This window comes from Chamaea fasciata, unplaced genomic scaffold, assembly GCF_029207755.1.
Source record: "Chamaea fasciata isolate MVZ Bird 193981 ecotype frontalis unplaced genomic scaffold, bChaFas1.0.hap1 SCAF_3, whole genome shotgun sequence".
Lineage (NCBI taxonomy): Eukaryota > Metazoa > Chordata > Aves > Passeriformes > Sylviidae > Chamaea > Chamaea fasciata.
Window position 1 is genome coordinate 70,331,705 of NW_027094088.1, and position 26,806 is coordinate 70,358,510.

At 37.6% G+C, this 26,806-nt stretch overlaps 1 protein-coding gene across 2 annotated transcripts in view; it reads left to right on the top strand.

Annotated features, from left to right (window-relative positions):
- Nucleotides 1-26,806, top strand: part of ATG5 (autophagy related 5) — a 112,618-nt gene that overhangs the window by 50,720 nt on the left and 35,092 nt on the right. The window contains exon 8 of one of the 2 annotated variants that reach the window (XM_066179480.1): nucleotides 20,070-21,399. The exons of the other annotated variant lie outside the window; for it this stretch is intronic. Coding sequence (XP_066035577.1) covers nucleotides 20,070-20,206 — 137 coding nt within the window. The 3' untranslated portion in view covers nucleotides 20,207-21,399. Of the gene's footprint in view, nucleotides 1-20,069; nucleotides 21,400-26,806 lie in introns of those variants that run through there. 2 annotated transcript variants of the gene reach the window in all.

Sequence of the window (26,806 nt, forward strand, 5' to 3'; positions counted from 1 at the left end):
TCTTGTAAATGTATATGTTTTCTTTTAATCTACACTTTTTTTTCTGGTGGAGGCTTAAAAGTAGTTTTTTAGCAAAGCAGAATACATTAACAAAGGTTTATTAGAAAATAATTTAAAACTTTTTTACATCTGAATTTTCAGACTATTCAGTTATCAAATTTAGATTTACTTAATTTTTCTGAACAAAGGAGATAAAAGTACTATCTCATCAAAAATGTGCTTAAAGGTATAATAGATACTGGAGAAGCAGGGGTTTTTTATCTTTACTCTTGTTTTCAAAGCCATTTAGTTATTTTTCGGAGCTGTATTTAACCTCCCTCTTTAGTGAATTGATTCACTGGTGACATTGACTGCATCTTTTCTTCAGTGCAACACAATCAATATGAGTTTCTGTCTGTTTTTCTCCATCTGCTGACTCTTTTCCCCCTCTTCCTCTATGGTTTTCTCCTTTCCAATGACTTTTCATTCAACTGGAAGCTTCACAGTAATTGTGGTGGTTGCTTGTCTGTGGTGACATCCGTAACTGAGCTTTGTGCCGTGGGAACACAGAGAATATATGGTTTTCAGACTCATCATTTGGAGCTGTATATTGAGCTGTTCCTGCTGCCAGATTCTTAGGGACCACCACAAGAAGAGGGAGGGAAGGGTTTCAAGAACCACCCACAGTGTATATATGCCTTTGCTTTAGGAAACATGGATATAATTAAGTCGTCCTTTTAACTGTGGTGAGAAATATGTTTCAATGAAAAAATGTACTTTTTATATATATATATATATGTGGATTGAATATATGCATTGATTATCAACTGTTGTAAACACAGTGTGAAGAGCACTGTCAAAAGAACAGGTTGAATAATGACATTAAAAATTGATAATGAAAATAGTCTTTGTAGAATGCTGTGTCAATATTATTTCGGACTGTTATAGACTGTGGGTAACTGGTTAGAATACTGCATTTTATTTAAATTAGCTTATGAAACTATTTATTCAAGGCTTTTATTGTTTGTTGAAGTGCTGTAAAAAAGGAAAACTCGAACTGTTATTATCCCAACCCATACTTTTCTGTCTCTCCTCAGACTGGTCCTTTATTCAATTTTATAAATATATATTTATTTTTTTAAAATAATAATAAAATATATATGTGTACTTTTTTTTTTTCTGCTTAATGAATTCTGTACAGTGCTCACCGTTCTGGCTTGCTGAATAGTTTCATCTGCTTAAGCTGTTAATCAGAGAAAAACTGGTGGACAAAAGGCTTTTTGTTATGGGTGTTGTTATACCAAAAGCAGAGTGGCTTCTGTTTCGAGTCCATCCTCTAACTCTTCAGATTGCAAGGAGTGTTGGCTTTATCTTCTCATGTACTCTATCCCTGCAGTGGTGTTGGAGCAGAGTGCACAGTAGTTGAGAACCCATTTGTCAAAATGTCTATCAAGCATTTCATACATTAGTAGTAATGATCAGAAAGTATAAAGAAAAGCTGTGTAATTAGAACAAGCACTGAGAAGCCAGTGTAGCTCTTAAAACTATTGGCAATTACAGTAATTATCTTGACTGTAAAGGATACCCTGTTTTTTAAAGCAACAATGAGAATGGCTGTCTTTGTTATTAGCAAACACAGAATCATAGAATGTTTTGGATTGGAAGGGATCTTAAAGTTCATCTAGTTCCAACCCTGCTGCCATGGGCAGGGGCACCTTCCACCATTCCAGGTTGCTCAAGGCCCCATCCAACCTGGCCTGGAATACTTCCAGGGATGGGGCATCTTCAGCTTCTCTGCACAGCCTGTGCTGCTGTCTCATCACCTGCTAAGTAAGGAATTTATTCCTAATATCTAATTTAAACCTGTCCTCTTTCAGTTTAAAGCCATTTCCCTTTTTCCTATCCCTTCATGCCTTGTAAAAAGTCCCTCTCCAGCTCTCTTGTAGGCCTGCTTTAGGTACTGGAAACAACTTTAAGAATAATAAAATGTTCAGGGAACCTTCAAGGAAGATGCACTTAGTTCACAATGTATTGCTCCTCCTGCAGTACTGTGCAGTACTTTCTTTCAGAAAGCTAGGTTAGAACTGATCTAATATAACCCTCTCTAATTTTGTGTCTGAATAAGTATATAGACAGCAAATGTGTTAAATCATGTTTTCTCATTAGCTGAATAGTTTTTCTTTTTACATGGTTCCTATTTAGCTGCTTCATAGGCAGTGTTTGTGGTTATGTGGCAACAGAAACAGTAAGAACAGTTCACCACCTTCCACTGAACATTGATACATTTCATTTGTTTCAGTTATTTTCTTTGTTCCGGTCTTCCTGTGTTGACATAAAGTTTGAGAAGCAGTGAAGTCCTTCTTGTCATATTTAATAAATATTAAAATCAATATTTTCAAACTAGTCCAATAATCACTTCCTCTGTATAGTAGTCTGCTGTAGTTTTTCTTTAAGGCATATTATATTTTTGTATTTAGTAAAATAAACTGTATTTTATCAGTTACACAGTAGTCCATAAATTAAAGTCACCTCAATCTGAAATTTTACCATGGATAAAACTATATTGTGTATTAGTATAATTTTGTTTGCTGTATTTCCATAATTATTGTTTAATTCAGTTTGTCTAAAGGCTGCATACAATTGAAATCAAATTTGGGAGTTGTGTAGTTATCTATATAACTTACTTTGCCATTCATGGACTACTATTCCTGACAGTCTAGAGTTTTTGGAAATCCTCCCTGGAAGATGGGCAATTTCATTTCAGTTTTCAGTCTTTTAAGGTAGAACATTGCAAGTTCTGTGCTTTGAACATAGTAAACTGTGTTTAGTTCTCAGTTGTGATCATCCTCTGTTGGAGGAGTGTGTGCATACTTGTTTTTTATGTTTGCTTCTCCCTAGTTGTTTGTACTTAAATCTGAGGCAAGCTGGTCAGTTGGGTTTTTGGGCAGTGTCTCATTATATTTGATTCTGTTGGCAGCATCAGGAAAGAGGGGTACTTACTTTTCAGTTCTCTTTTCAACTTGCACTGACCTGTCTTATTTCTGTCATGTCAATGTCTCTTCTTTTTCCTGCTCATGTTCCTTCATCATCTGTTCTAGTAATAGTTCTTGCTGTCCTTTGTTACTCTTTTAGTATCTGCTTTTGGATCCTCTAAAACTAACTCCCCTTTGACTAAGCTCACCATAATTTATATAACTAATTTTGCAGATTTTCAGACCTTAGCTGGTTTCCTAACAGGAATAGATCTAGTTCTCTGGGGTTGTAATTAGTCAATAGTCACTTCTGTGTTAGTTTTTTCTTTTTGCTTTCTATTTTTTTTTTCCGGTGGTATTCTATTATCTAGACTTATAGTTCAGTTTTCCTAGAGTTTACCAGCAAATTTTTGTATCACTGGATATGAAAATCTAAAATATTTTGACACCTAGGGACTGTGCCTCTTTATCAGCATTCTTCCATTTCCCAGTTTCTCTTGCTTTTCATTTGTTCTTCAAAATGACCAATGTCCTGGTTAGTTACTTTGGGAAGTCAGAATAAAGTTGTCCAGTGTTGCCCTTCTCATTCACTATTTTACACTCTTGAAACTGTACATTTATCCTTTCCAGCCAACAGTCAAAAATCCTACAACTTTGCTTCTCATAGACTGTGCATCATGTAGCTTTGAATCTAAGCTCATGATAAATGGCTTTTTTATTTAATATGAAACACCCATTCATGAGTGTTTAGAATAAGGGTTAGAATCAGATTATTCTGATTATTCATGCTGCAACCTCTAAACTCATTGTCTGATCTTTTTTCTTATGCTTGTGGATGCCACTTGCACAGACAAAAGTTGATTCTTTAATTGGACAGTTCTTGTGTGGTAAAGTGCAATTGTCTGCAGTAGTTCCAGTTCCAGAAAATTAGGCAGTTATTTAAATAACTTCAAAGTTATTACTGTTTATGTGAAGGTTTAGTGGATTATACTGGAACAGGCTAAGATAAAGCTTGATATTGCTTGTGGTCTCTTAGACTGTGTTGTTGTAGCTTCTATGCAGGTAAGGAAGAGAGGATGTTAGCACCATGTTGTTGACTGCAATTCTAGCAAAAGGTCACATACCTGATAGGATAGAATACTTATGGGTATTCTTCCTCAAACTGATGAATAACAAAATTATCTGTCCCTGAAGAAGATAATCCCATTGCTACTCTCCCCTACTGTCCAGAATTCTGTGTTTTACTCAGATTAGGTGGATTAGGCCACCTGCTTACAGCAACACTGTTGTTTATGACACATAATAAAATTAAATGTTGCTTCAAGGAAGTCATGCTGTGTTTCCCCATGACTTTCTGTATCTGGTGATAGCGTTCATGTTGCCAATTAAGGAGCCTTTGTTTCCAGAAAAAAATCAGTTCTAAGTGTCAGTGTTCATCAAATTGGAAAAAAAAAATTGAATCATTCACAACTATGGGAGAAAAAAATTGTTTAGTGCACATTTATGAAGTTCCTGTAAATGAACATCCTAATATCACAAACAGTTAATTTAGAAATAGTGACTCATCTTATTAGGAGAAAGGGAGGAACACAGTATGATCTTACATAAGTACAAAGCAACAACTGCAAGGGGAAACAGTGTTGAGTTCAACAGAATGCTTTGAAGAGGCAAAGGGTTAAAGTGATAGAAAACAGAGTTCTGGGAAGGGAAAGATTTTTCGTCTTCCACACAAGAAATTTAAGACATTGGGCATAATGCAAAGATAAAAACTGTGTAATGTAGAAGAAAGCAGTTTTCTTGCACTGCTATCATATCCAAACAATTCTGGATACAATTTTAATTTGCTAGTGTTGTTGAAGTCTTCATAAAACTTGTTTTGATTTTTGTCTCATGCTTCCTTGAAGGCTCAAATGGTAAACATTTGGACATAATGACGCAAACAGTAGGCTATCAATCTTTCCCAGTTTTCACAGCATTGTTGTTCATTCAGAAAAGCTGCATGAACTGACCTCTTTCTAAAGCAGTGTCATTAGTTCTTTCAGAAATAAAACAAGGATCAAAAAGACTTTCAGGATTTTTCTCTTAAGATTTGCTGTACTGAATGATTTTGTAAAATTAGGGATCAACTGTTTTCAATTAACTCTCAGCTTTTTTTAATGTATAATGTATGAGAGACTACATATTAATTGTTTTTGTTCTCCCTCAGTTTTTTAAGCATTAACTTCCAGTAAATTAGTTAAACAGAAAATTGAATTTAGATTAGATTTGCCATGTAGACTCCTAATTTTGATACAAATGAGAAATTGTGCAACAGAAGGAGGTAAATTTATGCAGTGTGAATGTCTTTGGATAGACATGAAATATGACTGGGCTTGCTCTGCCTGAGGTCAGTATTAGCTTGACATGGGGCTTACTGTGGGAATTGAAACAGCACAGCACCATCCCATTCCTTGCTGCTCCTGTGGTTAGCAAACTGAGGAAGTCTTTACTCCCCATGTCTAACTAGTAAGTCTGATTGCATGTGCTCTCTGCAGACTGGTCTCTGCTTTTCAGTGCTGTGGAGGTGCAGTGTTGAAATACTTTCCCAGGCCTCCTAAATTTAAAAATACAACAAGCCCTGGGCAGTTTTAGGCACTTGATTAGCCACACTTTGATCCCACATGGCTATGAGAGTATTGTGAAGGGTTAGAGGTCTTGTAGAGAGTGGGTTTACTAAAAGATGGTAAAAAGCTCGCTAGTGATACGAATTCTAGTCCACTGTCTCCTCTTCTGTGGGAATCATCTTGCAGGCCACAACTGACCTTCAGACCACTGCTTAAGCTATTCCGCCCTCCTTGCATCCTTGACTCAGTGGTGCTTTCCATATCGGAGGTCATCCTGTACTTCTCCTTTCTGCTGTGAGTCATTATTTGTGCCTGTTATCTTTTCCTAACTAGGCCATCTGCTTGGATTATCCTCTTGCAGCTGACTTTCATCTTACTGCCGACTTTTTGAGTTTTGGTTTTTTGGTTTTTTTACACCCACAAACACCTACCTGCCCCAGTTGCCTTTTTTTAAGTTGAAGTGGAAACAGGGTTTTTTTCTGTGTTAAAATTGCATACCTTTTGATTTAGTAGTCCTTGTTGATCAAAAGGTGTGGAAGTCCAGAGGTTGTCTTGAGATTATAGAATTAATAGTCATGACCACAGAATCAATTAATGTAGAATTAATTTGTCATGTCCACATGGAAAGGTGCAAATAATCTGAGAATAACATGGCAGATGTGCTTCTTGTTAGCCATCTTCATTTCTAAACAAACTCTTTACATAATCAGAGAGGGCTTCTGTTGTGTGCAGAATGTTCTGGCTCACTTGCTCCTAAAAGGAAACAGAGTGGGTATGTGGGGCTGCCTGTGGGAAATACAATTTCTTGGGAAACACTGAACATGGCTTGGTTTTAAGGGTTTATCTAACTTTCTCTCAATCGACTCTACAAGGATTATCCATTTGGTAGCTTATGAGTGCTTTGCTCCTTTCCTGTTGGCAAATGGGATGAAACTTAGTAAGTCCAAATGCCAAGATTCTGCACCTAGGACAGAGTAGCACAGAGCGTGGATATAAACTGGGAGAGGACTGGCTGGAGAGCAGGCCTGCAGTAAAGGGTCTGAGGGTGCTGGCTAGTGGCAGACCCAGTATGAGGCAGCTGTGTGTCCTGGCAGCCAAGAGAGCAAACCACATCCTGGGTTGCATCAAACACAGCACAGACAGTCAGAAGAGGTGATTATCCCGCTGTATTCAGCATGGGTGCAGCCTCACCTGAAGCACTGTGTGCCATTCTGGGTCCCACAGTGTGAGGGTGTTAAGGTACTCGAGTGCCTCCAGAGGAGAGCAACAAAGCTCGGCTGGAAGGCATGTCCTGTGAGGAGCAGCTTCCTGAGGAAGGGGAGAGGGAAATGTTAAGTTCTTCCCCTAGTATCCGGTGATAGGACAGGTGGGAATAGCTCAAAGCTGCACTGGGGAGGTTTAGACTGGACCTTATGAAGCATTTCTTTACCATGAGTGTGGTCAAACACTAGAACAGTTTCTTAAGAGAGGTGGTCGTTGCTCCAAGCCTGTCAGTGTTTAAGAAGCATTTGCACAATGCCCTTAATAACATGTTCTGACTTTTGGCCAGCCCTGGATTTCTCAGGCAGTTGGATGAAATGATCATTGTAGGTCCCTTCCAACTGCAGTAGTCTATTCTAGTCTACTCTCCTCTGGCATCCAGCAACTTTGCTAACATCACAAAAGTAATGTGCTGTTTCTTTGTGACTTAGAAGTGGTTTCTGGGCATGCACAGGCACGCACATTCAGAATGGTACCCTGTAGGAAGAGGTACAGCAAATAGGGAAATAATCCTCTTTCTCGGACAAGCCTTTGGAAATTTGTTCAGCTTCAGCTAAATTTGTTCTGCCGGCCACCCAATAAGTTTTATTAGGATCAGACTCCAGACTATTCTCTTTAAATTAGTCAAAAGGCCAATGACTTTATTCAGGCACAAAGTTATTTAAGTCTATCATTAACAGTAGTAGTATGAAAAGGAGGAAGAAAAATCCTCCACAGGAGGATTCTGTTTGAAAATCCCAAGCCAGCATTTCTAAAATTCTCTCCAGAAGAGAGGTGGGATTTTTCATCCTAGAATAGTCTGCTCTTCCTGGAAACATCAGTGTCCTACCACCAATTTCCTGACTGAGTGCTATATAGATTTGGAAATCTAGGCAGTTAAGAAAAGATTGTGGAAAATTACTGACAGAAAACCTGCCTGGTCATCTACTATGTATGTGAGTTTTAGGAGAACTGTTGGGACCGAAGCATCATGACAGAGTGTTTTGGTTGTGTTAAATTTTCAGTTTTAAAATGAGTGTTTTTTGTGTTTTAGGAGGAGACCTCAGGTTCCTTATGCACTGTACATGTTGCAGTGTGTTCCCACAGAATTTATCACTTAGATAAAAGATGAGTGAAGAGGGACAAAAAAGGAGAAATTAAGAGGCACAGAGGGGTGGTGTGGCTTGTACCTGGTCACACTGAGGTCAGTAGCAGAGTTAAGAATTGGATTTTTTTTTGAGTTGTGATCTGTGTCAGTCTGTGTTCCTCCAGAAGCCACAAAGGTCACTCAGTATGAGTTGAGCCATCAAGAACTTCGTGGAAAGAAACCCAAACCAAGCCTTTCTTCTTGTTTCTTGTATATCCTTGCTTGCATGTCAGCAACAGCTTGAAGTACATGAAGCACAAGATTTATGGGATATTTCTTATGGTTAGTTTCACAGAGGATGTGACAATGCATTTCATGCTGTAATTGGTGCAAGAGTAACTGAGATTAGGGTCTGCCAAAGCTTTCAGGAGACAGTAATAGCCCTCTGTGAAGATCCACAATGTGAAGTTCTCAACCAGGACACTGCAGCACACAAACAGATTTAAATGATGTGGTCTCAGTGTTTTTATTTATACTAGTAAACAAAAGTGAGCTAGAACATGTGTTGTTTGTGCTGTATGACTATTAGCAGTTCTTGGGCATAATTTTGGTCAAAGCATATTAATATTCTCCCAGAAAATATGAGCAGGACTCATGGATTAACTATCTGGGGTCTATTCTCAATAGGTAGTAGAGAGGGGCAGATAATTTAGCTGAATAGGCATGAGCTGTTCTCTGGCATTTCCCCTGAAGTTCAAAGAGTGGATTCTGGCCCATTTTTTGAATTATATCTATGCCTTTAAATTAGGTGTATGTACTGTGTCTTTGGGGTTTGGCTGAGTAAAATCATTCCCATCTTCCTTGCATCTCTCTTGCAGTCTGGTTCTATTTTGTCTTGATGCATATAGGTATAACTTGATTTTTTCTAGGAGATAAACTTCTTACAGGGCTGGAAAAATAGAACCTGCAAAACTAAAGGACCTGCAAAAATAATTAGGAGAAAAATAGCCATTTTGCCAGTAATGTAAAGGAAAATAATCCACTGTGTGTCCTAGTCTCTTCTCTAAGGATTCAGCAGCACTTGCTAACAGTAGTGTTCCCCTGCTCAAATACCCCATTTTAATCAGATTTTTATAACTTCAAAATCAGTGGATAACTTTGTATTTTACTTTGCACCTGTAGCCATTTGGAGAATATCTGTTAAAAAATAGAGGTAAAACTTTTCCTTATGTCAAAGCCAAAATCTTATGCAGTGGTTTGGCTTGTGCACAGAGATGCTGCAGTCAGTGAAGATTTTGAATGCACTTGTCCTTTTTTCAGATGGTGTCATCGCCACATTTACAATGGCAAAATGCCGCAGGTCTCTACACTTTGGCAAACTTCGCTAGGTCAAATATCTTTGTGCAAGCTGTCACCAGCCATTTAAGCCAAGCAGCCACATGTATGAACCAAGATACCCAAAGAGATGCCCTTCTGACACTTGTGATGTTGGGCATCAATATCCTCAGATGGAGAGATGGTTGCAAAGCCAGTTCTCTTTAGTGCTGTGAGCTAATGCAGCCAAATTTGTGGTAATTAATTTCATACGTGTATATATTTGTCTACATAGCTAATGATTCCTAGTAATCTTGCTAACTAATTAATAATACTAATGTAGCAAATTTTGTTTGCAAATGCTGTATGTTTGCATTGTAAGCTTTATGGATCTATTTTTCTACTATAAAGCAGAAAAAGTACTTTCTGAACTCTAAATTAAAAATATTTAGGTTATGACTCAAACCCTCATTAAAAGTAAAAATTATATTACAGTCTTGTCAGCTTTGCAGTTAACTGTCTTAATATTTTAGAATGGAAAAGCTAAAAAGAACTTTTAATTAAAACTTACTTGTAATTTTAATTCTGACCAGGTAGCCGTTTTAAGAAGGGGTGTTACTTTTTTTAGTGTTCAGTGTAAATAGTCCTGCAGGTATTCCATTACTCCTTTCACCACTCTTTCCTGAATTTTTCAATGCTAGATTCTTTAATTTTACTGTGGTAGAGATCTCTAAATACTTTAGTCTACTAGCTATTCAAAAGAACCTACAGTACATGTACAAAAAATGGTATTTCATGTGTGCAAACTCTATAGCCTGCTCATTACAGAATTTATTTTTCGATGAGTAAGGGCCCGGAAGAAGCTAATGTAAGTATTTTAGCAAGGGTTTGTATTTCTCTGATAAACAGCACTCCCCTTCTGTTTGTGATCACAGGATGAAAGCTCTCTAAGCTTGTATATGTACATTTTTACTGCTACATCATGTAGTGTGCTCTTAAGATTGAGATCTCATTCCCCAGGAAGCATTTCTGTCTAAGATTAATTGCCCTTTTAAAATCAGTGTTTGATGTATTCCTTTGGCTATATCCTGACTCACTTTAACCCTCTTTGACCTGACCTCACTGACTATTACCGCCATGGCTGGAGCAGAAATCCTTCAGCCTGATGTATGCAGTACAGACTTGAGCCTGTGGTTTTTCACATCAATGGATTCAATTAGCAGAGTTTTTACTGATCAGCTTAGCAGAGGTTGAAGAATTTGTCAGACACGGAACAAAACTGTCCATACTTTGGGTATAATTGAATAGCTCATCTCACTTTTCACATGCAGTTTGCTTGTGAAGTTGTTGACTTTGTTAAATAACATAATATTCCTGGAAGTAGCATTTTTTAAAAGGAAAAACCAGTTTATTTTTCTCTAGTTAAATAGGGGAAGGCACAAAACATAAAATAACAGCCATTAAGCCTTCAATCTTTATGTGTCACTTATCACTCTTCAACCAAATGGTTTTAAATTGTAATTATGTCCCAATGTCCACTTTTGAATTTGATGTATTAAACTGGGCAGATAAGCTAGCAATTAGCATTATGGCTTGAAAACAAGTGAACGTGCTGGTCTCTTCTGTATTGAGAGTGACTTTTCAGAATCAGTAATCCTTCTTTGCTTTGCTAGGAATAGGTCATCATTTGATTAGCTGAAAAGTTCTTTATAAAAGGTGGACGGCCATTAGGATCACAGAATATTTGCAGGCATGATGTGAATTATAGTAACTTGAAAATGAAGTAAACTTGAGGTTGAAAGTTCAAGAATGCCATTAAAAACCTTTAAAAGTGTATGAATGTGCATATACTTGGGGATATATAATATGATTGCATAGAGAATTTGTTATTTAATTGTGTGGCATAGTAGTAGTTTGACAACAATGACATTATAAAAGTTCTCACCAACCATTAGTAACAAGGTCTTTTACTGCGAATTGATTTGCTTTAGACCAGACTTGGTAGAGATAACTCTATATCAAATGTGATTTTTTTTTTTTGGTGTTTGTTTGGTTTTTTTGGTTTTGTTTTTTTTTTTTTTTTCTTTCCCCAAGAACCACATTAATCATGTTTAGCTCCCTAAACTCTCCCTGTATAGAGAGAGAGCCCTAATTTCTGATGGTCAGTTGTACACTGTTTAGAGGGAAGGGCAACCTCAAATCTAATTAAGGGCACAGTGCATAAAAGGGTTAACTTATTGTAAGTCAAGATGCCTGCTGTTCAAAAAAGCTACACAACTCTTAAAGGTGATTTAGCTCTCCTTCAACAATGGAAGACATATCATGGATGAGTTGGCCTCAATTTGTCATGCATTCAAGTGTTTATCTTTTATTGCACACCCTGCCTGTTATTCATGTATCTAAAATGTGTGCTTGCTTGTTACATGGAACAGCAGCACAATTTACATTGAACTTTGTCACTTTGTTCATATGTGAATGGCCAAACTTAATGCATTGAAGAAAATCATTTTATAAGCCTCAGCTGCTAACCTCAGTCATTTATAAACTACCACAGGTTTATTGCTAGTTCAAAGATGAGGCTAAGACACTGATGCTAAGGAAGAAGGGTTATAAGAATATTCCCTGGGAGTTTAGTCTTACCTTTATTTTCTTCTGCCTGAAGCTAGATGTTTGATGTGAAGCATCTTTGGCCTTGTAAGGTCTACTAAAGCCCTTTAAAGACTAAGATGTCAGATTTTTAAGAAAAGTATTTTGAGGTTCTTTCATAAATTAGTTTGGGACTCACTCCAAGAAGCCCATTTAAAAAACTTCTATGAAATATACAAGAATAAAATAAAAGCAACAACAGCAAAGTTCAGTTAAGTAAAGCTTAACCGATTTCCATCCTCTATCTGCTTTTCAATTGCATTGCATGAACTCTTTTACAGAAGGAAAAATTCCCTTGTCTTACATGGTGTTACTCTAAGTGTTAATCGTTTTGGGGAATTGTTAAAAATATCTGCTCAGGCTTAGTCTGCTTAGTGGTGTTTCAGGCCAAATCCACTTTCTCTAAAAATTTTTTGAGTGGACTCGAAAAAAGGTTTTCTAGTTCTTTTACGTGCTTTCTGGCTCCTATGAGATTAGAAGTGTAAGCCAAGTTCTCATACACTGCTCCAAAGCATCATAAACTTTTACTTGTGGTCATTACTTTAATCTGCTTTTTTTGCTGTGTTTCAGAAATGTGGCTATCTAACCTGATGATAGACTTAAAGATCTATCTAGACTGAAGATAGAGGTAAAAGATGACAGGAAATAACAAGAGAGAAAAATTGCATGGAGAAGAAAATGATGAATGGGGTGATGCCAAATATTTGATTTCATCTCAGTATTTAGTTATATTTAATGTAGATGATGGTAATATGATAATATTGCAGTTCTCTTCTGGGGATGGAGAAGGCTGGACTGTGCCTGGGATAATCCAAGGAATGTAATCATATAAGAACTGTGACAAAGAAAGTTTTGTCCTTTCCATTAAGTCACAGATACCTAAATTCAAGTTGAGATGTTTATACCATGAGAAGATCATGAAGATACCAGTCAACTGGCCTGTGTCAAAACCATGTAAAGAAGTAGAGCAATAATTAAAGCTAAATTAGTGGATATGGTAGAAAAGATAGGTTGAACACTCTTGTTCTGTAAATCTGTAGGTTGTTCAGTAAAGTATTAAAAATTAACATTCCTTTTAAAAGATATTTTAAAACAAAATACAAAGTTGTAGCTTTTATTTACTGTACCACAAACTGAAACCAGACATTCAGGAAAACCATGACCTTCAGTTTGAGCAATTGAACTCATGTTACTACCAATGGTTAAAATGAGTGATATTGTCTTGTTGCTGACAGTTAACTAAATCTATGTCATGGTTTATTTATATTTATGACGGGCACTCAGAGTCTATCCAGGAACTGTAATTCTTATTCTCCAAACCACATCTTGTGTTTGGAACAATTCTTATTTCAGACATGGAATCATTTTGAGAAAGAAATTTGTGCTGAATAATGCACTGACCTTGTATTTCTGTGTGTGAGTTCTTCACCTTAAGTCAGCTTCAGTGGCTTTCCCCAGTGCTGGTGAGATATGTAGGCAGGAAGGAAAAGTCAGTCCTGTGCTTTCATGTCACATATCAGCATCTAAAATTTTTGAGGTCAGAGGAACCTTTTGTTGTGGCTAGGCTATTGTAGAGTTGGCTTTGCAGAACTCTTTGTATGTTTTTGCTCTTGGTCAGAGGATACTGAACAGTGTATCTGCTGATGTGATCCAGTCTATCATCCGTGTGTCTCCTTAAACTGATCATTATTCCAGCGTGGAGGAGAGGAAGAGGAAAAGCTCATGGGATTTTATTCCTAGTTAAAAAACCCTGCTCAATCGAACACATCCTAAACTTAGACCTTGAAGCTACAGTTTTGTAGGTATGAAATACTTGGGTTTAGTAAAGAGAATGTTTGCACTCTGAAGTACTTGTGCTGGGTTCACTCGAAGAGCAGACTATCATTTGGTCATGAGATTTGACCAAAATCAACTTTTTGTGCACTTCCCATGAAATTACATAGGTATTGAGCTCTTGTTAGTACTCAGCTGGTTAAGTAAAATTTGTTCACTATACAAATCCATTTTTCTATTTGATCCCTTTATATTGAGGCTGTCATTACTGTGGAATCAGAACACTTCACCGTATTTCTGTACCTTGGTCATTATTATACATATACATGCCAGAAACTGATTGCAGATGTTCCAGTTAGATTGGAGTTTATGAATAGAAAAGCCTGCAATAATATGTGTTAGTTTCTAATACTTTTTTAAAAGGTACTGAAGAAAAGTAAAGCATGAATATTTAATTTATACATGAGTTTAATTCATTCTGTAGCTCTGGTTGCTCATTGAGCAAAGAAATATTTTGCCATGAATTAAAAAATATATGGTATCTGCCTATAGTAAGTACTACAAAAGTGATGTGAAGATGTTCATAAATACTCCTTAGCCTAATTTGTTTTTTTGCATTTTATGAACATGTGAGGGTTTTTTATAGCACATACAATGATAAAAATTGTGAAGCTTGTTTTGTTGTAAATGGTATCCTGTCTTTGTCAATTTTAATACTGGACATTGGAGCTGTTTGGCCAGCTTACTGTTAAACGAGGTAGGTGCTCTTTGTCAAGTTTCAGGGCTAACAAATGAAACCATTGCTGACTTTGTTGAGGTTTGAGGGTTTTTAGAGATGCTGCTTACGTAAAAGTGCAAAAAGTGAAGTACATTCATCAAATATTTGTTTCTTTCCTACTACCAGTGCTGAAGTAACTGGTGGAGAATTTCTTTAGACTGTGAGGCTTGTTTGGGGCTGTCTGGTCTCTATGTCCTAGACTATCCAAACTGAGGTGCCTAGAGAGGGAAATAACTTCAGCCACTGGCCAGTGCTTTCCTACAATTAGAAACTTGGTTACAGATTAGAACAGTCTTTGAATTTGCTTGCTAATATAGAATAGCCTTTTGTAAATAAGTTCACAGTTTCATGTGTGATCCTTGGTGCCAGATCCTTGGTGCCAGACCAGAAGCCTAGCTTCCAAGAAGGAAATTTTCACTTTTGCTTACTGGAGATTTAGCCTTGCCCAGCTTTGGCTTTAGGCTTTCAAAATTGGGTCAGCAATGTCTTTCAGTAACAAACTTAGTGGCTGCAGACTGCATTACTCACACGAAGCACATCACTGAAAGCTATGTTTCTGTAAGTAATTTATTAAGAGATCCTACAGAGATAGATTAAAATCTTTCTAGTGAAGGTGTTGGTGTGTCTCTTCAGATTCTGAGATGTCTGAGGCACCAGGTACTGAGCACACACTGTTCTGCCAGATAATCTGGGGAGCAGAAGAAATGGGGAGGAAAGCAGCCACACCACAGTCACAAAAAGAAAATTCTGCTCCTTATAATGCCGTCCCAAGATGAGTTTTCCTAAAATACGGTATAGCCTATTGTCAGGATTACCTTTAATATGTATCATCTTCTCCAGAGCATATGATATATTCTGAAGATAAGCAACCAAATGTCTGTGGCCCACTTCGCAGCTGGAAAAGCTGGCTTCCAGTTATGTAACACTATTAAAATGCTGCTACTGCATGAAACTTGGTTGTGTTTACTCCTTATACATTTTAGTGTCCTTGTCTATAGTCCTGCGGCCTTGTACCATACAGGAAATGCATTGTTTGCCCCTAATTTGAAGTACCAGGTTCTATTTGCCTTTTTAGGGTTGTAAAGCCAATTTTATACGTGGTGCTGCCCCCAACTAGAGGCAGATTCTTGGGACTTGCTATGCAGAGAACTTGCATACTGAGGATTCTAATTGAGTACTCCAGGGGCACTTTTGCTAAAGCCTGAATATCTTGTGTTATCTATGGTTAAGGGATTTAAGCCTGCTAAATTGCCCTGACAGGTGATTGCTTGAGGCCACAAATCAGAAGGGAGGTATTTCATCCCACTAAAGAATTTTAAGTGGTACATCACAGATGTAGTTTGGCTAGAGGAGCTGATCTGGTGTAGGTGAAAGGGAGTATGTCACTGCAGCACTGCTGAGCATTGAGGTGCTAATCTGGGTAAAAACCGGCTGAAATAAGTGCCTGTGGTAGAGGCAGCGTCGTTTCACTATTCTGCTCTCAGGCCCTTGAATATGTCTCAAAAATAAACCAATCTTTTATCTCCAGTTCTTTCTTTTAAATAATATCTCAGTAGATGCATCAGTGGTTATGTGCAACAATCTGAATTGGTGCTGAATAAGCTAGTTTTCCTAATACTGAGTAGTTTCCTTTACAAGCAACAACTAATACAGCTGAAGGAAAAAGAAAAACTTACTGTGTGATATCATGACATTGCACATCTTCCCACCTTCTCTGAAGTCTACAGATTTTCTTGTTTGTTCTTCCACTGTGTCTTGCTGATTCCTGGATATCGAGGGGTTTTAAAGGAAGCTGGGGATTAGCAAACTGAATATTGTAGTTAGGGCATTCCCCTTAAAGCAGAGAGAGTGGACTCAAGCTGCCTCAGGTTGAGGAGGGCTTTGAGCTACTCTCTCAAGGACTCACTTGAGATGCAACAGGCCACTCTCTTGCTTCCTTCCAGCAGATGCCTATCTGCAAGAGTCCTTTGCCAGTATTTTCTTGTAGTGGTTTCCTCATCAGGAGCATGGAGCCACCTTACAGGTGACAGAAAAGCAGATCTCTTCTTAAGCCCTTCAGTTCAGAGGTTCTTGTTTCTCTCTATTTTCTGTACAGAGCTGGAAAGCTCTTCTGACTTTACATGATATGGTTAATTAGCCTGGATCTGGTCAACACTTTAAGTGTTGCAGACTTGAGTTAAGGTCTAAGTTAAGTGAGCTGAATGTCTCAAAAATGTCCTAGTACATAACATATAAGCATAGTTATCTGCCTTCTGGAGATGGAATATTAAGTTTTACCAAAAAAACTTTATCAACTGTGCTTAGAGCTTGCCTCTAGTAACTTGAGAGGGCTGTAGAACCTTCTCTATTGGTACATCTTCACAAGGAAAGTAGAAAAAAAAATCATTTAATCTTGGGACAACCATTCTGATAGATTACTTAATTGGTTTTCAGGGGTTTTTGGTTTTTGGGGTTTTTTTGCGAGTGTCAAAACAGTGTTTGTTACTTGTGCATCACTTCAGTAATACAGAAATACTCAAAGAAGCAGTATGAAAACTTAAAAAACAAATATTGTTGTGCTTTTATTTTTCTTGTATTTCCACTTCATCTTACTCCCAAGAGTAATTTGCATCAAAGCAAAAAAAAAAAATCTTAGGTTGTGTGATAAATAACATGTAACTGAGTTCTGACAGGATTTTAAGAAGACAAAAAAAGTTGATGAGGTTACTGGAAAATTTGAACTTAGTGGTTTTGAGGAAATCCTGGGGTTTTTTTCAGTACCTTACTGAACATTTTAGAATGGGTATTGACAGTAATATCATCAGGTGAGGACCCTGTGCACTGCAGGTGACTAAGAGTTATTTGCCCTAATTTTCACAGGCATTAGCCGATGATATAGAGTAGCACTACTCTTTGTAATTAGGTCATTTAAATTTTGTACCATTAACTTAAATGTATGTTGTGTTTAGCAACTTGTACACTTTGTAGATGCATTTTGTCAGTTTAAAAAGGCTTCTTGTGGAGTGGGGAAGAAGAGGACAGCGGTTGGTGTGTCAAGATGCAGCTAAAAATCATGGAAGGGAAAACATTTTGTAAATCTATTAATCTATTGTATCTCTAAAACCGGTGGATGAAGTTTTCATGATAGCTAGGACATCATTCAGGACTCAGATCACAGTGGAAATGGATAAGAATTAGACAACTGTTGACAAAACAAGAATATTCTTCAGTAATTTTTTAGTGTATTTGCTCTTGACAACTTTTTGCTACAAAAAGTAGAGAAGAGTCTGTATGAGAGAGACTCTGTGATTTATAATCAGATGTGTGACAGAAACCATGAGAGTTGAGGAAAGTTTGGGTAAATGTGCCTTAAGTGAGAGTTTACGGTTCCTGGTAACAAAAGGAGAGAAGAATGTTGAAGTAAAAACAATGGATTTTGTGAAAGAAGGCTGCAGTAAATACAGAATTGGGAGATAAGATCTCTTCAGTCAAGCCTCGAGGGAAAAAGGAATTAAGGAGAAGTGATGCTTTGTCAGAGATAATACTGAAGCACAAACAATGCTAATGCAGAGATTTAGATTTTAATTAAACTGTAAATTCTTCATTGACCTCTGAGGCTTTCTCAGTTTGCCAAGGAACAGAATGAAAGTCTTGTATGAGAAAGGGGCAAAGCTGGATTTGGAACACGGAATGAAAGCACCAAGGTTTACCTGTGCGCTTCATTTTTAAACAAGAGTAGGCACATGCACACACATATGAAAATATTATGTTGCACAGTAATGGAGTAGCCAGAAAAAATGTTTATCATTTATAAGCCTTTCCTCCAATGGCAAGAAAATGATACTGGGGTTCTAAAGCTTTTAATCTTAATTTTTGCAAGTTCTGGCTAAAAAGAGTTAGATGCATTCTGTCATCTGGTTTTATGCAAATTACTTGTTTCTGAAAATTAAGTAATACTATAAAACATTTTTAAAAAGTTACTAACACCAGTTTAAAGAATACCATAGGTATTCCTTTCATTTTAAAGTGTTAAATACATATTTTTGGAGGTTACTTAAAAATATTTAGATGTTCCCGAACTCCTAAGAAGAAAGAAAACTGGTGTTGTAAATGAATGAATGCACCACCACAACTGGATTTCTTGAGATCATTTCTTTTGGAGTTTATTCTCTTGACAATCTGACTGGTAGTGTTTCAGCCCAATAAATACCTGTTTTGGCTAGAAATGCCAGAAGTTGGTTTTTCAATCATGTGCTTCATTCTTCAGACTTGTCTGCAGTAAAACCAGAAGCCAGCAAGTGTTTATGCTTAATTTAGTGTGATAATGTGTGTATTATGTATTTAGAGAATGAAGACTTTGTACAGAATGTGCCATATGTAGGTAACAAATAACAAAAGTATAACGCTTCATTTTAGGCAAACACAACTATCTGCTCTTGTAGGAAGAATTATTACTAGCGTAAAGTCAACTACATGTTTAAGGTGGTTTTTTTACCAGCATAATTTAGCTGTGTGAGCATAGATAGCTGGTTATACTACAAACTTCTTCAGGCAACTGTCAAATCATTTTGGCTACCAAACAAATGTGATTTTATATGTGTTATAGAATAGAAATTACACTACAGCTGGGGCTGCTGAATGGAAAGAACCAGTAATGGTACCTTCACTTCTATATTCTGCTCTCTTCCATGCAGCTCTTGGTGGTTTGTTCTGTAATAAGGACACTGGAGGGGGACATAAAATGCCAGTTAGTGAATGCGGTAATACTTTTGAGTACTGAATGTGGATTTCACTGTGGTAGGTCCATGTGAGAATGCCATAGTATAGAATAAAATGAGTGAAAGGTCACTGCCTACTTTCCCCCCCCCCCAACCATTATTTGAAGCATATTTCATATGTTCTTCTCATCCCTTGTCTCTGAAATAAGTTTTCATTTTTTGTTGTTTTAATTCATGTCACGACTGTTATGTCAGTTGCTTTAGCTGGTTCCCATCATTTGAATCAAAGGATCAAAGTGCTTGCTTCCTCCGGGACAAGTATAAATAAAAAGAATTGAAATATTCTTAGAAAATACTCTTGTTAGACTGGGAATCATTTGCTAACTTAGCTTTTCCAAGAGATGAAACTAAGTGAGAAAAAGACAGTGCCAACTCTGCCTTCAGAGTAACTCCAAAATATTGCTAGTGATTTATGTAAATTATTCTTAGCAAAACAAAATTACTTCAGAAATAATACATGTATTATATTACACATAGTCCAGCTCTTTCAGGAGATCACAGTATTAAGAATGCTACTTACCAGTATGTTTTAGGAAGCTCAACATTTTAAGCATGATATGTGTAAAATTCATGTGCCTTACAGCCGGGTGAGGTGGATGTGCCTTAACTGGGTTGATAGCAAGCTTGAGATCACTGTAGGGTTAAAAAAAAACCCCTTGCAATTAGTTAAGAGGAGTGGCACTTTCATTAAGTTTCACTTAATTCCAGTTTTTTCTTGGAATTAATTTTTACTCAAAGTTTCTGTTTTAGATTATACAAATCTCAACTTTCTCCACGCTGATATTTCCTACTTTTCGTTCTGTTAAATGTTGAACTCTGTAACACCAATTAAATCTACCGTAAATTAAGTATGAGTAAATGTTTAATCTTTCTGTGAACTTTGAATGGTATACTAGTGGTTTCTCTTTTTCTTTGAATTAGATGGAGAGCAGAAGACTCAAGTGATGATTCATGGAATTGAGCCAATGCTGGAAACACCCATTCAGTGGCTAAGCGAACATATGAGCTATCCAGATAATTTTCTCCACATTAGTATCATTCCCCGACCTACTGATTGAAACTCAGCTATATTCGTATGAGGATCGTTCTCAAGCTGGAATCCTAAGGGCATGTCAACTTCTTGCTTCTGTCAGTCTTGACAGAGGCAGCCTGACCAGAAAAAAAGAAACCAACAAAAAGCCGAAACAAAACAAGAAGTCCTCACTGCTGTAAGCCAAACAGGAAGAGAGATCCTATCATCAGATAAGGGAAATTGGGCTGATCTTATTTTGTATCACTGCTGCGTTTGTTCACTGCTGTAATTAAATCAGTTGCGATTTGAAAGAATTTACAGGACTTCTGCAAGTCTGCTGTTTTCTTGTAAAATATAATGAAACTGAAACTGTCAGCCGAAGAGCAAATGGAAATATGCCACTTGATTGTATTTCTGATTAACAAATAAACAGGGCTGTTTCCTAAAGAGGTAGTGTTTCAGCTTTGAGGGTGGAAACATTGGTTTAATTTTCTAGAAAGTTAGACACTGAAAGATTTGGTTACCAATAGCTTTTTGTAAAAGATCAAATTACTGTAAATCCATCTTTCCTTAATGAGAAGTTCATGTTTACAGTATATGTATTGGTATGCAAATGATCTTTTAACTTTGATAACAAGCAGTGAGAGATTTTAAAGTAAGCCCGTGAGCATGTTTTGTCAGTTAAAAACATGCACAACTTAATAATTACAAATACTTTTGATTTGTATGCTGTCACTGAATACTCCACTGTTTATTATTCAAACCAGTTTTCATAGACTAGGAACGATGTAGGATAATTTGTCTCAGGATTCATCATGACATTTCTTTGTGCTCATCTATTTTTTATTTCTTTAAGAATATATTTTCTTAATTTACTTAAAAAGGTTTTTTTTAAATCTACACGGATGTCGCAAACTGGATTGTGTCCTGCTGTTTATTCTCATAGACTAGGAAACAGTTAAATCATAGAATGATGAACGGATTGCTTTTTAATGATTTTGAATTTTGGAAAGCTGAGGCTTTTCCAAGCTAATACTTTCTTACATCTGTGGTCGCTGAGCAATCAGTCCACAATTTGGAAGCTTCTAATCTCATTGCACAGAATTTTTTTAGTGTAGCAGATCTATTTTTAGATTATTGGATCATTTCGGTTTCTAAATGTTTGTTACCATTGCAGATGCTACTCCAACTCTACCAATTTTTTTTTTTTTTGTGTTGCACTAAATTCACCAAACTCTATTGCATTGTCTGCAGTTTGTGGCACAAAACTGTGTTTATAGTAGACGTATTATCCAATCTGTCAAATATTATCCAATATAAAGAAAGCATGACATTTTTCTTTCAAAAATAGTGGTTGTCGAAGCTCCTACTCACAGTCTTGACTTGTAAATGTCCTGGTAATTCCCAGTGCTGTTCCCATTCATTTCCATGCTCCCTTTATGGTAGGTTACTTACCTGTATCTGAAAAAGAAGAAAATGAAAATCAATCAAATGAACAAAAACCTCTTTCTGAAGCAAGAGGGGAAGGATCTCCATGGGTGAGGATAGGGTTGAGGCTAAGAAGAGCCCTGAGGGCAGAAAAAGTCCGTAGACAGATTAGATACTGTTTTAAATGTTAATGAGGAAATGGCATTAAGGAAATGGAAGGATAAAGGTACTAATGAAACAAACCTATGCTGCATTCTGCAGGACATGAAGAATTTTTAAAACAAACCAAACCATGCTGGTCTGTGTTTATGCAGAATTGAAATATAATATTCTTATGGTGGGATGATTTGGTTGAGTTATTCTAATTTCCAGTTCTGTTTGGAATTTTTGTTACAGTGTTGGATTGGCATTTATAAACTTCCTTAGGCACTCATATCTAAATATTTTGGACATTTTCAAAGTCCTGCCAATGGATAAAGCAAATATTTTGTAGAGTATTCATATTTAAAAAAAAAAAAAAAAAACAACAAAAACTTTTGTAGGGATAATTTTTCCATTAATCAGGATAAGAGGCAATACATTTCAAAAAGTGTAGAGATTGTGTTTCCTTTGTTTTAAGGTAATCTGGAGTGAGTCACTGGCTATTTTATTATATTCTACACCAGCATTTTAAGGATACGGCTCTTCTCATGGCCTGAATTTGCCGGTAAATCCAACTTTAAGGCCTAGCATGGAACAAAGAAATAGCTTGGCTTTAAACATACTCTTTCCTCTTACTTTATTTAAACTTTATTAAAAAATAAAACAAAGTTTGAGTCTGTCTTTATTTCCAGCTAAATAAGGATCTTTTTCGTGGAATGACAAGAGTATTTAACTAATACTTAATAAGTAGGAACTCCTTAGAAGAGGTTCTTAGAATCACATATAGAATGGGTTCTGAATTAAAGCAGGTAGATATCTATTCCGTCGTAAAATATCTGGTTTTGAGATAGGCATGGTGACATTTTGAAATGTCACATTAAACCTGAGTAATATCTCTTGAGAGAGAGGTAGAAAGACATTCAGAACTAGATTTCAGATTTCTGTACTTTCAAGTTACATGATCAAATTAGCTTGTGGAAGATGACTTTAAAATGGGAGAGATGTTTTTTCTCCTTCCCTTGCCTTTCATGTCTCTACGATTCAAGTAATTAAGTTCTTTTAACTGTGAAATGAAACACCAGTTTCTCTGAACAATAGGTCGGAGAACACAAAGGAATACGAACCAGCTAGGCAAACAGCTATGTGAAGAGTTTGGTGTACGTCAGGTTTTTCTATGTATAAAATAACTAGCATCATATTTAAAGGTGTGGTTTTAGTAGCATTTATATGTATAAAAAGCACTTAGGGTAGAAAGAGAGGCAGTCAAACACCACGTTAGGGTTGGAGGATCTTGACTGCAATTGAAACTGCCCAAATGTGTCCCATTTTAAAATAGCACTTTCCACTGAAGATGTTTGAAGCCTTAATCCTTGCATCATTTCACTAATCTAGGTCAATAATAGAATGAATATGTTGTGGAAACAAATCTGTGATCTAGCTACTAGTACTCATTATCCCCTGAGCTCTCACCATAACTGAGTATAACATGTTGGAAAGGGTAAAGCCAATTTGCGATCTAGTTTGCTTGCATCTGTTGGAATTTGGAGGATTGCTTGCTTGATTTTTGTCAAGTGTTTGTGTTTCGCAAGTTCACAAGCACTTCTTAGAAACCTCTAGAAGCTTGGTTCTTTTTCAGAGAAAATCAGGCTGTAGTGGGGGAAAGAACAATCAATAGCGCTGTTCACTAAACCTGTCCCTTCAGTGGCTGCCTTACAGTGAGAGACACGTGGAGAGCGTGCACGAGCGAGAGCTGGTGTTGCCTTACTTTGTGCAGATATGTATGTAATTTCTCCTTCTGTATGTTGTTACTTAGTGTCCCAGCTGACATAACAAACCAGACAACCTGTTATTCTTTCTGAATAACAGGTGAGTTATTCTGAGTGCTAGACGGAGGCACTCAAGTATTTTTATTGCTACAAAATTAAAGATCAGAATGGAAACTATCTGGCTGAAACTTGCACCTTACGTGCTTTTCTGACTATAATTAAAATAATCTGCGCTTCAGAGGTTTGATTTCCATCAGTCATATGTATACACACCCTCACTGGATTTTTTTCCGCAGCTCAAAATTAGCAAAATAGGCCGGTTTCCCTTCATTTTAAAGTTTGAGTCTGTACTAGGCAAACAGGAGAAGGGGATCAGGCCATGGGGGTGAGCCCTGAAATCGTGGCATGACACAGGAAGTCACACAGTTTCTTCACCATTTCCACAGCGACCATTTTATCATATGAATCCTGGCCTTTGCAGATTCTTCTTTGATTTGTAGCTTCTCATTATTTAGCTGATGCTTGACCTCAGCTGTGTCGTGATGAGGCTGTGCCTGCCCCTGGCTCCGCAGCTTCGGTCTCTCCCTGCAGGATTACCATTGATGCCCTCCCTGAGTCTGACTAAAATGCCCATCTCTGGGGCCCTCCCTGACACTTCTCGCACAGCTTCTCCTTCACCATCAGAGGATGAGTTCATTTTTGCTGGCTTTGACCACAAACTGGGTGGCCCGGTAGGAAAGCAGTGAGAGAAGGTGCAGAGGAGGAGAGAGGGAAACGAGAGGAATTAAAAAACAGTGAAGGTGGGGCTTGAGAGAAAATACTTTGTGGGGAGTGAAATGACAGAGCCGGATTCTTGATCTCACCCAGGTTTCTCATTCACTCATCACCTTACAGCTCCCCCCACGTGCTTTCCTTTCCATCCTTTCCATGAACACAGTGCAATGGCTTTCACCTGCGGGACAAAGTGTCTGGCACCTCTGGTATTGCCTGGAGTGAGCAGTGCACTGAGCGTGTATTTAACTTTGATGGTTTAGCACATTGCTGGAGGAGGCCTTTATTTACAAGAATTGTTTCAGAGCTTCCTCCTCTGCAGCAGCTCCTCAGCCTTCCTTCATGTGAGGAGTCAGAATGGGGAGGTCCTGTTGCAGAAAATACAGGTCCTGCACAGGCACCACAGGTCATTGTTCCAATACACTATGCTGGAAAACTGACTCATGGGGATGGATGGATGGATGGATGGATGGATGGATGGATGGATGGATGGATGAGTCACTAGAGGACCTTTCTTTTGTGAAAATTACTGTTTCGTGTCTCTTAAGTTTTACTTTATGCTGTTCTGAATGTTTCATATAGTACAGCAGAATACATTTTCAATGTGGGTGATAAATACCAAACCCAGTTTTGGTCACAAGCCTTTTCTGTTTCATTTTCCAGTCAGAATAAAATTCCATTATATGGGGTTTAGTTGCAGAACAAGATGTCAATATTTGTAATGAGTCTGTATAGGCAGTAGAAGAAGGATGTGTCCATTGTAATCATCAGCATTTCTGCACTGTACATCTCAACACCTTTCAATATGAAGACACAACAGGACTTCTGCTGAGGAATGGTTTTGCTGAACCACCCAGGCAGTTTCTCTGCCAGTTTGGGAGGTCTCTTCCCCTATGGAAACTCTCCAGTTTTGGTTTATTGTATTTAAATTTATACTTGATGGCTGTTTAGAAAATGACTGGAAGAATAGCCATAATAGCAATAAAAATAACAACAACAACAACAAAAAACCCAACAAAGCTTAATTTACTGCTTGTGGAATGTTGTTCAGTACGAAATCATGATGTCAATTTTCAGTGAAATTAGTGATGTCTTACTTCTGGTTGTGCATTCAGTTATTTCAGTGGTAGGAGGGAACAATTCTAATGGGTCAGCTTACAGTTGCCTTGAAATATATATAGTGTGTTTTTAATTAATATGCCAGTAACAGGAACTACCTGTTTTTTATTCTTTTTCTTGCTGAAACTTGAATGCATTCAAGGGTTCTGCTGCAATTGGCATCCTCAGGGAAGTGCAGCAGGAATTGTGTCCCTTCTGGCCTCTATAGATCACACTGGGATCAGTGTCTTGGAGTTACAGGGGAAAATAGTTCTCTGCAGCTTACCTACTTACACTCTTCCCTCACTCCTTCCCCAGACTAGATGCCAGAATTTTCCATCATGCAACCCTCTTTTTCTTTTGTTGTTGTTGCATGCATTGGACAACAAACCAGGTGAACTATAGCTACTGAGCGTAATGGTAATGATCTTCAGGTGTCATTTTGGGGGTCTCTGAAATTTAGGTCTTTCAAGTTTTTGAGCCCTACCTCTAACAGAGACTTGTTCTGGGGTAGCCACACAAGCTTCCAACAAGGTAATACAAGGTGTAAATTGAATTCTCCTTAAAAATTGGCGCTCATGTAAATGGAAGTATCCCCACCCTTCATTCAGGCTGTTTTTGCTGTTTCTGTGTAACCAGCTTTCTGGATACTTTCAAAAAGCAAATCTCACCAAGATCATGTGGAGGGAATGGACGATGCCTGTTTGCACAACTCTGTTGCCTGCGCCCAGCTCAGCCCTTGCTTGTGTCACTGCAGGCAATTAACAGTGCTCAAAACCACAGCGGCTCCTATTCCAAAATGCCATTTGATGGTGTCGGGACACCAGCATTCTGGGAAAAGAAAAACAGTTTATATTTTAAAGGGAGTTTATTCTTCAGCATTAGAGAATGCTGAAGTAATGAAAGGCATTGAGTGTGTAGCATCAACAAGATCTTTGCTGCAAGTTATGATCTGGATGGGATAAAAATGCTTCCTTGGTATAATATATGCCTGAAATGAACTGTAATATGTGTTCTGCTTTGATCCTAATGTGTTGTGGGGCGCTGTGCTGAAATGAATCAATAAAGGAGAAGATCCTTAACACCTTAATACGTGGGCATGTGCCGCAGTTGCCACATCATAAACAAGGGTGTAAGCTTTTCAGAGCTGCCCCAAGACAGGGAACTTTTTACCTCCTCTTGTCCCAGGGTAAACAGGTCGCTAGTGTTTCTGAGAGCACTGGAGTGCTTTCCCTGGCACTGGCCAGGGGAGGGATGAATAATTACTGTGGATTTCCCAGATGTGCTGAAGGCACAAGCATGCATCTTGACCCAATAGGAATGAAACTGAGTGTTCATCTTTACCTGCAGTATTCATGTTCAGTGATTTTGTTATTTATGTCAAAGAGGGCTTCAGGGATTTGAAGTAACCTTAAGCATGGGATCATTTTGTTGACTAGCCT